The sequence below is a fragment of the Daphnia magna genome, linkage group LG5 (genome assembly GCF_020631705.1).
Source record: "Daphnia magna isolate NIES linkage group LG5, ASM2063170v1.1, whole genome shotgun sequence".
NCBI lineage: Eukaryota > Metazoa > Arthropoda > Branchiopoda > Diplostraca > Daphniidae > Daphnia > Daphnia magna.
In genome coordinates, this window is record NC_059186.1 from 9,427,791 (window position 1) to 9,440,710 (window position 12,920).

At 39.1% G+C, this 12,920-nt stretch overlaps 4 protein-coding genes and 1 long non-coding RNA gene across 10 annotated transcripts; 3 read left to right on the forward strand and 2 right to left on the reverse strand.

Moving 5' to 3' along the window:
* The first annotated feature begins 1,853 nt into the window (after nt 1-1,853).
* LOC116924014 (HMG box-containing protein 4) lies at nt 1,854-3,949 on the forward strand. 2 transcript variants are annotated; one of them, XM_032930554.2, is made up of 9 exons: nt 1,854-2,006; nt 2,069-2,176; nt 2,234-2,757; nt 2,813-2,888; nt 2,951-3,015; nt 3,072-3,195; nt 3,255-3,333; nt 3,398-3,545; nt 3,620-3,949. In XM_032930554.2, exons 1-9 carry the CDS (start codon nt 1,991-1,993, stop codon nt 3,785-3,787), a joined length of 1,308 nt encoding a protein of 435 aa, XP_032786445.2. In that variant the 5' UTR covers nt 1,854-1,990; the 3' UTR covers nt 3,788-3,949. The 2 variants fall into 2 exon arrangements, with proteins under 2 accessions (XP_032786445.2, XP_032786446.2); XM_032930555.2 differs by having other exon boundaries at nt 1,862-2,006; nt 2,072-2,176.
* LOC116924017 (COMM domain-containing protein 4) lies at nt 3,809-8,315 on the reverse strand. The gene is made up of 7 exons (XM_032930558.2): nt 7,955-8,315; nt 5,874-6,002; nt 5,723-5,788; nt 5,597-5,636; nt 5,118-5,318; nt 3,977-4,123; nt 3,809-3,913 (listed from the first exon to the last, which is right to left on the reverse strand). Exons 2-7 carry the CDS (start codon nt 5,946-5,948, stop codon nt 3,840-3,842), a joined length of 603 nt encoding a protein of 200 aa, XP_032786449.2. The 5' UTR covers nt 5,949-6,002; nt 7,955-8,315; the 3' UTR covers nt 3,809-3,839.
* On the forward strand, nt 6,879-8,108 carry LOC116924019. 3 transcript variants are annotated; one of them, XM_045173412.1, is made up of 3 exons: nt 6,879-7,023; nt 7,091-7,307; nt 7,362-8,108. In XM_045173412.1, the coding sequence occupies exons 1-3, from the start codon at nt 6,964-6,966 to the stop codon at nt 7,613-7,615; spliced, it is 531 nt and encodes a 176-aa protein (XP_045029347.1). In that variant the 5' UTR covers nt 6,879-6,963; the 3' UTR covers nt 7,616-8,108. The 3 variants fall into 3 exon arrangements, with proteins under 3 accessions (XP_045029347.1, XP_032786451.1, XP_032786452.1); XM_032930560.2 differs by having other exon boundaries at nt 7,374-8,108; XM_032930561.2 differs by having other exon boundaries at nt 7,091-7,244; nt 7,374-8,108.
* A 27-nt stretch (nt 8,316-8,342) lies between the features above and the next one.
* LOC116924009 (dymeclin) lies at nt 8,343-11,384 on the forward strand. 2 transcript variants are annotated; one of them, XM_032930536.2, is made up of 12 exons: nt 8,343-8,628; nt 8,681-8,827; nt 8,890-9,078; nt 9,147-9,394; nt 9,467-9,643; nt 9,723-9,904; nt 9,964-10,089; nt 10,175-10,288; nt 10,345-10,507; nt 10,578-10,780; nt 10,850-10,960; nt 11,028-11,384. In XM_032930536.2, the coding sequence occupies exons 1-12, from the start codon at nt 8,489-8,491 to the stop codon at nt 11,175-11,177; spliced, it is 1,950 nt and encodes a 649-aa protein (XP_032786427.1). In that variant the 5' UTR covers nt 8,343-8,488; the 3' UTR covers nt 11,178-11,384. The 2 variants fall into 2 exon arrangements, with proteins under 2 accessions (XP_032786427.1, XP_032786428.1); XM_032930537.2 differs by having other exon boundaries at nt 8,893-9,078.
* On the reverse strand, nt 10,305-12,812 carry LOC116924021. 2 transcript variants are annotated; one of them, XR_006646531.1, is made up of 5 exons: nt 12,639-12,812; nt 12,190-12,307; nt 11,008-11,736; nt 10,819-10,943; nt 10,305-10,695 (listed from the first exon to the last, which is right to left on the reverse strand). It is a non-coding gene; the product is annotated as an uncharacterized LOC116924021 (long non-coding RNA). The 2 variants fall into 2 exon arrangements; XR_006646532.1 differs by having other exon boundaries at nt 11,008-11,288; nt 12,639-12,811.
* Nucleotides 12,813-12,920: the final 108 nt, after the last annotated feature.

Genomic DNA, 12,920 nt, shown 5'->3' on the forward strand with positions numbered 1-12,920 from the left:
AAATAAAATGGTTTTTCTTAATGCTTATCGCAGACAAAGGAAATTGGATCAACGTCCCTGATACCCATATTCGAAAGATTTTAAATGGTAACATCTGGGATACTACAAAAAGCAAACGATTTCTTAGTGATCAATGGAATAGAATGCCCATTGAAATTAAACTGATCAAAACAGATATCTAGTTAATTGCATGGAATTTAACCGGTTTATGGTTAACCTGCATTACAAAAAGAAAAAAAAAGGAAACCTGTTTGTGGGATGCAGGTTAACCACTGGCTAACCTGTTTATGGGATGCGGAGGCTAACCTGTTTGTGGGATGCAGAGGCTAACCTGCATAACGTTCGATAACGGTTGTATACGGGGGGTTGGCAACTGTTCCAAAACTCGTACACTAGGTCGAGGATCATTCTGGATCTTCAGCAGAATTTTAGGCTAAAGTTGAAAATTTTAAGCCAATTTTAAGCCAAAGTAAGGCCAATCCGTACACTTTGGTTGGGAGTTGCCAACCCCCCGGTTGTATAATATTACTGTTCGACGTATTTAACTACCTCATACAAGCAAAATAACGAAAAACATAAAAATACAAACAAAATAACTGAATTGGCCAGAAGAGTAAGGTCCATATGTTGAAAGAAATCAAGTTCAAAATGCTGAAAACGTCGGTGTAGTGATTAGCTGTGTAGAAAACATTTCAAATTTTTTAGTTTCTACGAGTTGAGACACTTTCACAATAAATGAAAAATGAAGTAAAACCGTCTGCTACTCAGCACATTTGTTGGACACATCATTACGAAAAATGATGCAGTTCATAGATAAAAGTAAAGGAAAAAGATTGACGGCAGATTCCATTGGCATTGCGATTGGCTGAATGTTCATATAGCAGAAAACTTGTTATTGCAAATGGTAAGGCAGTTTCTGGATTCCATTTACAATTACAGCAATTTGGAATACATACTTCAAAATATGTAAAAAAAATTCAAAGAAATGCATGCAATCTGTTAAACACAACTCCCGTCTTACTGACACGACTGTCGGCAGAATGCTATTTGCTTCATTAAGAATTGGGGTGAATCAAATTTCGTGAGTAAGTGTGCCGGGTGTCGTTAACAGACTTAAAATTGGCTACAGAAAAAAATATGGTTGTATACAATAAAGGCTTTATGGGAAATGCTGGTCTAGGAAAAACAGGTTGGCGCCATATTAAGTAACACGAAAACGAGGTCTAGATAAATCTGTAAGTTTGTCTTCAATACACGTCGAACTTTTTTCTCTTATATAAAAAACATTGATACAGTCTACTCATCTGCGTCCTAGTTAGAGCAGTAAAAAATCAATTAAAAATTTAATCTAAGCTAGATTTCGAGAACAAAATAATTTGTTCAAGATCTCTTACGAATCGATTTTTCAATAAGAAGTTTTGAACAAAATACCCCCATGTGTGAAAGTCCGACTACATTGATTGTTATCACAAGAGTTTTGCATGCCAATAACAAAATTAGTTCAATTACCTTACCTCCATCACCCTTCTAACGAGCAGACATTGTGCAATCCTTTCCTTTTCTTGGCAGCATACAGATTGACGTCAGACACCAGCCCAATTTTGGATCGTACCGACGTACCCTGACCCAGCCTTGACCACAATGCAGCATGCAACATTGTGATATCCACAGCCAATAAAAAAATAAGCCAGAGGATGGAAAATCATTAATTTTAGTTTCTCAAACTATTGTCCTTTTTTCTTTCCTCGTCTTAGGTCTTACAGAGTCTTACAGGTTTTACAGAGATAAAAACAATAAAACGATTGTTCCATGTCTCCCCTTCACGGCAAGTTCCAACGACAAGCAATGGCCTACCATCTATTGGCAAAATATGAAAAAAAAAATCCGTTGCTAGGGTTGGTTGCTAGGACGCTCTTGGAAATTTCCCGCCTGCTTTATAGCGGTGACGTTTACAACAATTAAAATTTTCATTTAAGAAACCATAACATCCATGGCTAGTAAAGATGGTGAGCTTTTAAAAAGGTGAATTGCATATAGATTTTCATACTAATGATTTTTCTCTTGTCAGAAGTTATTGGTGTATCGCGATCAGGCCGTGTGCGAAAGAAGTCGTCTAAGCTACTGGACTACGAATCACCAGACGAAACAGATATTCGTCCAAAACGAGGACAAAATTGTAAATAAATCTAACAGAGAGATGATTTTTGAAATATATATTTTTTTTTGTTTGCAGACTCTGCCAGGGGAAAGCCTAAAAAGTCTGTTGAGCCAGCAAAAGCACGACTCACAGTTCCTCCTTTACAAATTCGCATTCCCAAAAATGTGAGCCAGTCAAGTTTCAAACAAGAAACCTACGAAGAAGATGCCTCTAACAGTGACAGTGATGAATTCAGCAATTCACTTGATAAAGAAGAGCTTGATCCTTACCATGATGACTCTAACAGCCAACTAGATGAATATGAGCAAAGTGACAGCCTCATGAAAGATGCTGAAAAGATGAAACACCACAGTCTTAACTCTAATTTCAAGAGAGAAATGGCTGATATGGAAGAAGACAGTGATGACCATATTGATCTGGAAACAAATTCAGATAGTGAAGCTGATGTTGATGTAGCAGGTCCTTCTGACCCTCCACACTTTTTAGGGAACACTAAACAACCTTCACTATATCTTCTTGAAAATGCCAAGAAAAAAATTGTGTTGAAAGATGGGAAATTGGTAGCCGCCCGGCAGAAAGCGCAACGCAAGGATAAAGGGGTATGGTGATATATTCGCATTTGTTTGCAAAGCAGTATCTTATGGTAAATTTTAGAAAACGAGATTCACAGCGTACATGCTTTGGTCGAAAGAAATGCGGCCAGTCGTGAGCCGTCAAAACCCTGATCTCAGTAAGTGTTATTGAAACCTAATTCAGAAGAAGAAGAATTTTTATCCTTGTTCTGCGTTACAGAGTTCGACCTAGTATCCAAACGACTAGGAGAACTTTGGTCTACTGTCTCTCAAGCGGAACGGATGGTATTGTGTAGCTTCCCTCTTAATCACAAGATGTAGTCTAAGAATTTTCAATTTAGACATGGAAACGGCGAGCAATGCGCCAAGGAACAAAATCTTCTGGCGGCATGATTTCTACAGGAACGAAACCGCAACCCATCAACCGAATCAAAACAACCGTATCGTCCAAACGTGTCTTCGCAGGTATCAAAATAATATTTTCACCATTTAATATTCTCGTAATCAACAGGTCTTAACTTCAGGGGCTCGTAGTACAGCCAAGCCGCTCAGTCCACCGAAGCAGCGCTTCGCTAGCTCTGAGGGATTTGAAAATGTTACCATGTATGAAACCAAGAAAATTATAGGTCCAAAATGTAAACTAATGAATGTCTAAACCTTTTTCCAGTGCGGAGAATGAAAGTTCCACGCTTACCTCGCCGCCCATGATTGTGCAGCCGAGAGCTCATGAACTGGAACCACTAGATGTAGCGACGCACCTTCACCTTCTGGGAGAATCTCTTTCTGTCATTGGTTCTCGGCTGAAGGAACAGAACGTAAATATAAATAATCTCTACCTAAATGTCTCTTTCTTCGGGATCATGGCACCTCTCAGGATTTTCTCATGCAGGGACAAATCGCCGTCTCTGGAAGCCTATCTGTTCTGCTAGACTCGGTGGTGTGCGCCCTTGGACCTTTACTTTGTCTTACACGCCTTACTCCCGAGACGGATGGCTGCCCACCCGAAACCCTCAGTCGCATTTTGGATAACATCGCCTATATTATGCCAGGGTTATAAATGAAACAACTCTACGCTTCGTCTTGTGAACCAAATACGATGTAATATTCTTCTAAATGTCTCCCTGTGTTTCGACATTGGTAGCCAGCCCATGTTTAGCAATTAAACTACGAACTTTCTCCATATCTGAGGGGGGAAATAAATTTCGTTAAGTATAAAAAATCATTCGATTCAACCAAGCAAACTGACCGTAAAGTAAATTTTGCAATTTTGCTGGATCCACCGTCATGGAGACTCCGCTATTTTTCGACATGAGACCTTCGTTAATTTGTAAAGTCAATTCGATTAACTGGGATCCGTCGATTTTCCGCCAGCTCACGTCTTCTAGCTTGTTCCCTATAATGGAAAATAGGTTCTTGTATTCTTTTTTCTGTTTTGGAATTTCATCACAGTAAAATAATAACAAAAACATTCAATCACATAAAACAGTACAAACAATCAAGAATTTAATTCACAAATTTTACTGCTTTGCATAATTTAATGATGCGTACTTACGGCACGTCTTTGCTCAAGATAACTAATCTACCTCTCAACACTCGGGTCTCGTGGGGTAAATATACACAAGTGGGCAAAGCAATCGAGATGAATAGCTTGGCATTGATTGGTGGTGATGCAATTTAATTGCTCATTATCTGAGAGGAGTTGTGAAATGGATTGAAAATGTTTGCATCCTCGACAGCCTATTTTTAGAAACGCATGTTCAATCATCTTCACCGACAAGAACTCCCCATAGTATGGAGGTAATGAAATCGTGTATGTTCGTTAGTCGAGGTCCAATGGGGAAAACCAGGTTGTTAAGCAAAACAACACACGAGCCGGAGCGTGAGGCAGTCGTGCAAACAATTCAGCTCAGTTTCCTCTTCAGTGATTCACAGATCACAGTGGCAGTAATATTTTCGTACCTTTTCTGCTTTTGGGATTCGAAGCATAGCCCCTTTATAGCGGAGGAAAAGAAATAAACAGAAAGAATTCTCTGTTCATTTAGGGCTATAAGTACACGAGCGTCATTAAAATTTTGGAAAGCTCGGTTTGACGATGGGTTATCACTGTAAAATTACAGTTGAAATCAAGGACTGGCAGATTTCCCACGATCTTTCCCTCCCGGCACACTATAGGGTTTAAAAACGCGTATAGCAGAAAATGTCTTATTCACATGGGCGTCGACTATTCTAATCACAATGAGACACACGCCCTGTACTCATTTACGTTCGTTACAGTCGTCCGAATACTGGGCATGAATCGTAAATTAAGAGCTTCTCGGCGTAAGTCTGATAATAGTTCTAATTGTTAAGGAAAATAAAAACGACATAGCGCTAGGTACCATACTTACTCATTAGGCTGTCGCGAATCAAATGCTTTCGAATTGAATCAGCATAATCGTGATGAACTTTGGCCAGTGCTGTAGCATGTTCACGAGGAAGTCCAACTTGTTGTAATTCAGCCCGCAGGTGGTCTTCCCCCGTGGAGAAGCGGGATGCGGATGTCAAGACAAACTGGATGGAGCCAAGCAACGATCGAACATCACTCTCAGCTGTACGCAAAAACAAGCAGAAAAAGGGAAATATAGGATAAATGAGACGTTATATCTCTGTTGTACCGGAGAAAGTTTACAGCAAACAATGAGATGATTCCCAAAGGCGATAGACTGCAGTCGTTCGTTGCCTTACAGGCAGAACGCATTCACGCCCCACCCTCTGGACAAGCTAATTTCAAAGCGGGGCATCAAGCCCAAGGAAAAACGTGTCTACCCATTGCGTTTACTGCTGCTAGCTAACAAATACATCCATATGAAATGGCAAATGCACTTACGAAGCTTGGAATCGGCTAGCAAAGAATTACTCTTCTCCAACTGCGTTCCACATGAAAAGAACAAAATCAGCTAGTCACTGCTTGCATTCCAATCAACGAATGACGCACACCATGCAGAATACTCACGTCTATCGCTTCCCCGGTCAAATGACGGGCCACGTGCTGAGTAAGCAACTTCGCCTTCACTGAACTCTGAAAAGAGAAATCGTCGATAGAGAGAAATCGATAGCAATCAACAATCAGTTTTTAGAATCTGGACGGGTTAATGGCAACTCACCAGACGAGAAAGAGTAGCCATTTGGGTGAGGAACCAATCGGGGCAATCTTGGTCGCCACAAAAGCGGAACTTCATTGCGCCGCCTGAATCAGGAAAATGGAAACAGCAGCACTATGATTCCCTCCACCTCTGATAAAGAAACATAAGAAAAGAAACACACTTTTAAGAGATTGAACGTTTGTGGTTGATGCATCTGGGAGTCCGATTCGCATACACAGAAAACACAGGCGGAGGCTGGATACGACATAGGCAAATTGGATTGTTTCTGCCCGACAGCTTTTTTGTTTTAGATCTCATCTCACGGCCCTTTGCTTTTCTTATTTCTTCGGTACAGGGCAATAAAAAAACGAGGACCGAAAACGAGATTTGTTTGACGCGAAGAAGCGTACCACCAAATAACATGGGATTACCCAAATACGATGAAAATGATTTCCTCGCCTCTTTTCTTAGTAGTTTGCAATGAAGTCGGAAATCCCCAATTAAGTAACAAAATTAAAGAACAAAGAAGAACACGTCAAAGTGAGCTGGCTAACCCAATAAAAATCGTTAGCTATTTATAATCAACTATATAAATAGACTTGCTAGGTTATGGCTCTAGTAGTGTCCGTAATCGTTGGACAAATTATCATAATGCATTCGATACATGGATGACCGGAAACCCATTCCTTATTCGATTAACTGCCCCGAGATCGCATGCTCGGGGAAAAAGAAAGAGAAGAGAGAGAAAAAACAAAACAACCAATTAACAAAGGCTATCGGGGTGGACTAGGTACTAATCACCTTGTTGGTGGATTGCAAGGCAAATGTAAGCTGTCACACAAGAGAAAATAAAGACGGGTTGAAGAATCTAAGCAAGGAATGGGTGAGTAGAAAGCAAACCATAATGTACATTTTCATTCATCAAGGGCTGTCGCGGGCCAAAATGTCGCGGCATTCAACGGCGCAAACGCCCAGTGACGTCCGGAGAACAACAAAGACGCTTGTTCGCAAAGATCCACAGTATAAATAAAAGCTGGGATTGAGACGCCGAAACAGAAAAGATAGTTGAACAGGGTAAGACACAACCTGGTCTGCGAGTTGCGCTGAAAACATGAAAATTGAACTAATCAAGATTATATTTGTGCTAGCTTCTGGCTGGGCGACTTTGGCGGTAAGTTCTTCTTTACGCTGCACTATCTCAATTAGAATAGTAAAACTTATTGTTTAAATTTTTGAAGATTTCTGGAAATGCAAATGCTGATCAAGACATGTTCTGGGCAGCGCGCGGGAAAAAAGCCTCACTTGATGGCAGTTGGCCCGATAGTGTGCTAGTCGAACCCTTCATGGCAGCTTTACTTGATAAACGAGATGGAACCTTTTGGGCCGCGAGAGGTAAAAAATATTCAGCGGACGGTGGCGAAGGTTTACCTTTTTGGGCGACTAGAGGGAAGAAAGGTGATCTTCACTATCGACTTTGACAAATTTTGAATGCAAATAATTCTATTAAAGATGTTTCTTTAGACGACCTCGAGGTACCTTTCTGGGCTGCAAGGGGTAAACGAAGTCCTACATCCGATATGAAAGAAACTGAAGAGGAGGGAAAGAGAAGGGAAAAGCGCTCGTCAGGAAGAGATACCTCCATTATTCACTCTGGCCAACGATTTCGCAATCGGCCAGCTCGGCCGGCTTCCCAGGCTGTCGAACCCTTTTGGGCGGCACGTGGCAAGAAAAATTCCAACTTCTCAAAGTACTCATTGCTGTAGGAAACTTATTGGCTTAAACTGTTCTGGGAGGCAGGGAAATCTAGGCCTATATGAAGATGATCCAGTACTGTAATGTTAACGATCAACCATGAAATGCAAAGAAAGAAAGAATTCTTTGTAGAATATACATTCTTCTTTGCAATTAACATAATTTTGGTTCTAAAGCATCTCAATAAATAATTGGATTAATAATACACCCGTTGGCTAAGATGTCCCAGCTTCAACTAGTCCAAACAATGTTGAGTCTCCTAACCAGATCAACCAAAAAAATACCATAACTTTATGAACTATATATTTAAAAGCAGACCCTGTAATGAATTCGTTACTCAGACCATTTACCTCGCTTGTAAAAGAAGATGTATACCAATATCCCTGGAAGAAAATTGCAATCTGTAATTTTGCAATCTGTAATTTTGAAATCTGTTGAATGATGAGCTAACGTATTTGAGCCATGAAAACACTTAAGATCTTAAATACACGTTTACACCTTGAATCTGAACTTTCAATAGTGTATAACTTCGAAAGCTTCAAAATGTCTATGAAACAGCTCATGGAATTTGTCAATCTGACGTGCGAAGAGGTGTTCTTTCGCTCTTTTGACAAGGTCAGTAGTCACTTTTGTTTAGGTTTTTTGACATTCAAAGTTGCAAAAACAGCTGACTGTCGCTTTGCGCACAAATAATTATAATTAAGAGGTTGCCAAAACTGATTCGATCAACCGGCTTGATGAAAATAAAGCTTCGTCTGCTACGGTGACTGACGTGGACTTCACAAGTGTTTTTGAAGCTATTGGCTAATTCCAGGACGAGTTCTCGTGCTTCCATTCAAAAACTTTTCGTCTTGTAAAATGTGCTAAAAATAATAATAATAATAATGGGGGCCCAATGCAGTTCGATAGCTAACTTGAGCAACAATGAACAGTTGTTCCAATTGTGTGGTTCGATACCTTTGACAGCGAACGACCCAGCTTGGAACCAGCTATTTTCTTTTAATCTCCAGATCCCACTTTCCAAGTACTGGAGTTGTTTATACTTTGTTGATAATTGATTAACACAATGTTTTTAGCTCAGAGAATCATGAATTTATTGAAGGAACAGCCCAGCTTTTTCAGCTTTTAGAAAGCAATAATCAAGCAACGAGAAATACAAGCTCTCTGTTAAGGGTATTCCTAGCCAGAGCTACAGAACTTAAAGCTTCTGCTCAGTGTGATAAGTGAAGTACAATAGTATTTTACTGTGATTATTACTTAATAATTTTCTTTTCCCTATCAACAGTAGAATTTTTATATGGCAAACTTGCAATGCTCTTTTTATTCTGCGGGTCATATTTAGCCACTGGATTCGTTTAGAAAAAGAAGCAGTTTTGATCAAAAAATTTTCGTTTCAAGAAGAAAACAGTTGTGAGAGCTTGTTGGAGAATTTAGCAGTTCAGCTTGTGGAAATATTGGTTGATGTCCCCCTGAGGTCAGTTAAAAGTACAATTATATTGGAAAAATCTACCAACTGTAAAGAAATATTTCTTTCTCCTCAAGGGAAGAAACTGCCCTTCTGCATAGAGAATGTGTTCAAACACTCATGTTACTTCTCTTTGTGGCTGCTTCGTCATACCTCACAAACAACAAGTCCATTATATTCAAGTGCTTGATGCATGGACCGGGAGCCTTGCACGCTGGTTTACTCACACGCACTTTGCTACAACATTATTGCCAACACCAACCAGTTCCTGTTTGGTGGCTCAGAAAACCTGAGCAGGGTGGGAGTATCGTTCTTGGCCTAGCCAGTAAGTTTCCAAGAAAGAATTAAAATGGTATCATCCTCTGGCCTCTCTCAATTTAACTGTTCGACATTCTAGCTGGACTCTGGAGTCTGTTGTCACGCAGTAGCTCTTCGGCTGAACCAGTTGATGCTCTGTCTGATTTTGCTTACCAGTCTTTACTTTTGCTGCTTGTCTTGACTAACCACTGCAGTATGGAAAAGAATTGGTCTAATCCCTATCGGCAAGCCTTGCTGTCTTTCACCGATTCGCAAGGTATTTATTTCGAAAATATAATATTTTTCTATGGAAAATTTTTTTGCCTCTACACTTATTTTACCTACGTGCAATCTAGATCCCGTTCAAGTATCTCCTGTCCATCCGTCAGCTTGTTTTCGGTTGGACTATTCGGTTTTGTACTCAACGTTATGTGACCGTTTGGGGGATGAAAGAACGACTTTGCTACTTTACATGCTTCTTCATCAGCATCAACAATTTCGCAACTATGTTTATACTCACGCTGATATTCAGAGAATGGTTCAATCTTGGGATCCCGAATAGTTTTTGAATATGTTAATTAGTCCCGTTTGCTTTAGGTTATAGCCTTACTGCAAGAGCTCTTTAAGGGTGATGATGAAGGTTCTCATCATCTTTACATGTCCCTGATTATTCTTCTTTTGCTGAGCGAAGACGAAGGCTTTAATTCTAATATCCATAATGTGGTAAGTATAGCACCCAACTGCGTCTGTACTGCGTTAAAGAATATTTATCTGATTTTTCTGTTTTCTTTGTTATGTTGAAACTAAGATCATCCGAAATCCATTGTGGTACACGGACCGGGTACTGAACGAGATCAGCTTGGGTGGTTTGGCTGTAATCGTCATCACTCGTACTATCCAGCGGAATATAGTGAAAGCTAGTGTAAACATTATGGGAATTTTAAGCGACCCCGATACTTAATGATTTTTCTTACATAGGACAAGTATTTACACACCAATTGTCTAGCTACGCTTGCTAATATGGCGGCATATTTTCGTCGGCTACATCCTTACACATGCGAAAGGCTAGTTTCACTTTTATGTACCTTGAACAAACGAAGAATCCGAGTTGTACAGCAGCTGAAATCTAGTGACGTAGAAGGTGAGTAGAACAAAATCGCGTTTACGATCTTCTTCGCTAAACAAACAAACATTAATTTTTCCCCTTTCAGGTACATCAAGGGAACAGCTGGAACAAGACCTTAGTATCATTGAGGAAGTACTGCGAATGCTGTTGGAGATTCTGAATGCCGCATTCACCCATCAACTAGGATGTAATCCAAATCTGATCTACAGCGTGTTACATAAAAAAGAAGTCTTAGACGTACTAAGACGACATCCGGCATTCCAAGACATCGTTGCCAATCTTGACACCGTAACAACACATTCAACTTTGAAGACATGGGCGCTTACCTATAGGTTTTGATCTTTTGTTTCATTTTAGGTTTCCAACTACTTTAGTAACAGAATAAGTCAATTAAGTGAACCGGGTGTGAATGAAATTCTCCAGTCTATACAATTAGGTTGTGTTGATTTCCCTAAAGATCAACTCAAGGTTAGTAAACAACTTTAAAATTTAAGTGCAATTGAATTTTCATATACCTTTTTTTATCATCATAAAGAAATTTCCAGAACTTAAGTTTCGTTATGTGGAAGAGGATCAGCCTGAAGAGTTTTTTATTCCATATGTTTGGTCCATGGTCCAGTCAACTTCCGCGCTTTGCTGGAGCAATGATGATATGACCATAGGGTCGGAAAACGATGCAAAATAGACAAGATTTTGAAAGCTAAAACTCTATACCTATTGTTTACTAATGCCTTTTGGTTTGAAAGTGTTGTGCAAGAAGTTGTCTTACTTCGAATATGCAGTGCTCGATTAGTGTCTGCGTACGTATAAATATTTCTTTAAAATTCAGCATTACGTCTAAAATTTATGACTTTAAGCTTCAAAAATGCAATAAATTAGACAAAGAATCATAGTTTATACCTCCCTCATAGATAAAAATTAACAAAAAGCAACCCAATGCACAAACAAGATATGACCAATCCGGTAATCTCATACTTCTATGGGTAATACATGGATAAAAATTGAATCAATAACAGCGCAAGCTAATAATCAGATTTGTCGCTAGGATACTGTAGTTATACTGGAGGTTTCGTTAGACGAGAAACTTAATCTCCAAGATTGTCTGTCCGTTTGAAAAGCTGTTAATACATGTTGCATATGCAAGTCATGCAACACACCGCTAATATAATAAAAGCTCTGCTTACCACAGAAACTTTTAAAAATATGCTGACGCCTGGATTATGTCACCGAAGTCTGTGATTCACCTAAGCATAGAGTTAGAGTCATCAAGACTTCACACTATGTTCCTTCTTAATAAAATTATTGCCTAAAGACGGCTACATTCCTCCGTCAAAGGGCTCTCTCCCTCTTAATTCATCCAGGTTTCTACATAGTTGTAACAGAAACAACTAAATGTTTTGCTCGGATGGATGCAACGTAAACTTGTTAAAACAGGAGGTGAAAGGCGAAGGGGTAAAAATTGTACGTGTTTCAGACAAGAGAGAGGAACAATGTTGAGTGATATCCAATGTGAAGTAAGAAAAGCAAAAACTGTTCTACATCAATGTGAGAATTTTTGCTTTGGGTGTCATTACATAGCTTAAACCAAACTTATTTGATTCTGTAACACGAGATCCCCATCCCTGTTCCTCATCTAAATATTCTTTGTTGACAAAATACACTCATAACTGAAATTGCATAAGGTAAAATACACTTACCTTTTTAAATAGCCTTTCAAACTATCTACAGTTGGCCTCAACCCTAGGAGATGTTCCACAGGATTGTTGCACAAATTTGTTGAATACCAATGTTTGGATGCTTGCTCTGAATTGAATGCTATTAACAAAGCACAATTAAACTTAAATTTTTTTTTTATATTCACACAATTACAGTTTCTTGTCCACCTCCCCCTCCCCCATTAGCCTAAATTTCAACAACTGCATTTAGAGCAACAAAATTTTGTAATTTAGAGCACAGTAAGAAATTATGGAATGGGATTAACATGCCTTACACTTCTAACCAGTGTACTTCATGCACAATGCTTTTAATAGAACTATTCCTATGTGTACACAAAAGTTGCTCCTCTAGCAGCGATCTTTTGAAATCAATGCAAATATACAATTATTTCAACAGTAACTAAAATTGTCTGATTTGTTTGGATGCATACCTCCATCGCTTTTCAAATATGTTGATAGTTTAGTCAGATAGGTTGTTAATTTTGACGTTATTAGGTTATTGTAATCGATAAACTGAGGATTTAAGATTTAGCGAGGTAATGACATGACACATGACAGTGTCAGATAAACAGAAGAATTCCATATGGCGCTTTAGCACCAGTGGTGGAACCGGTGGAACTGCCAGATACATTTTATTTTCTAAAGTTTTTTTTTTAAGTTTGTTCAAGTCAGTTCTAGTTTTTTCAATAAGCTTTTCTATCATCAACCAAAAT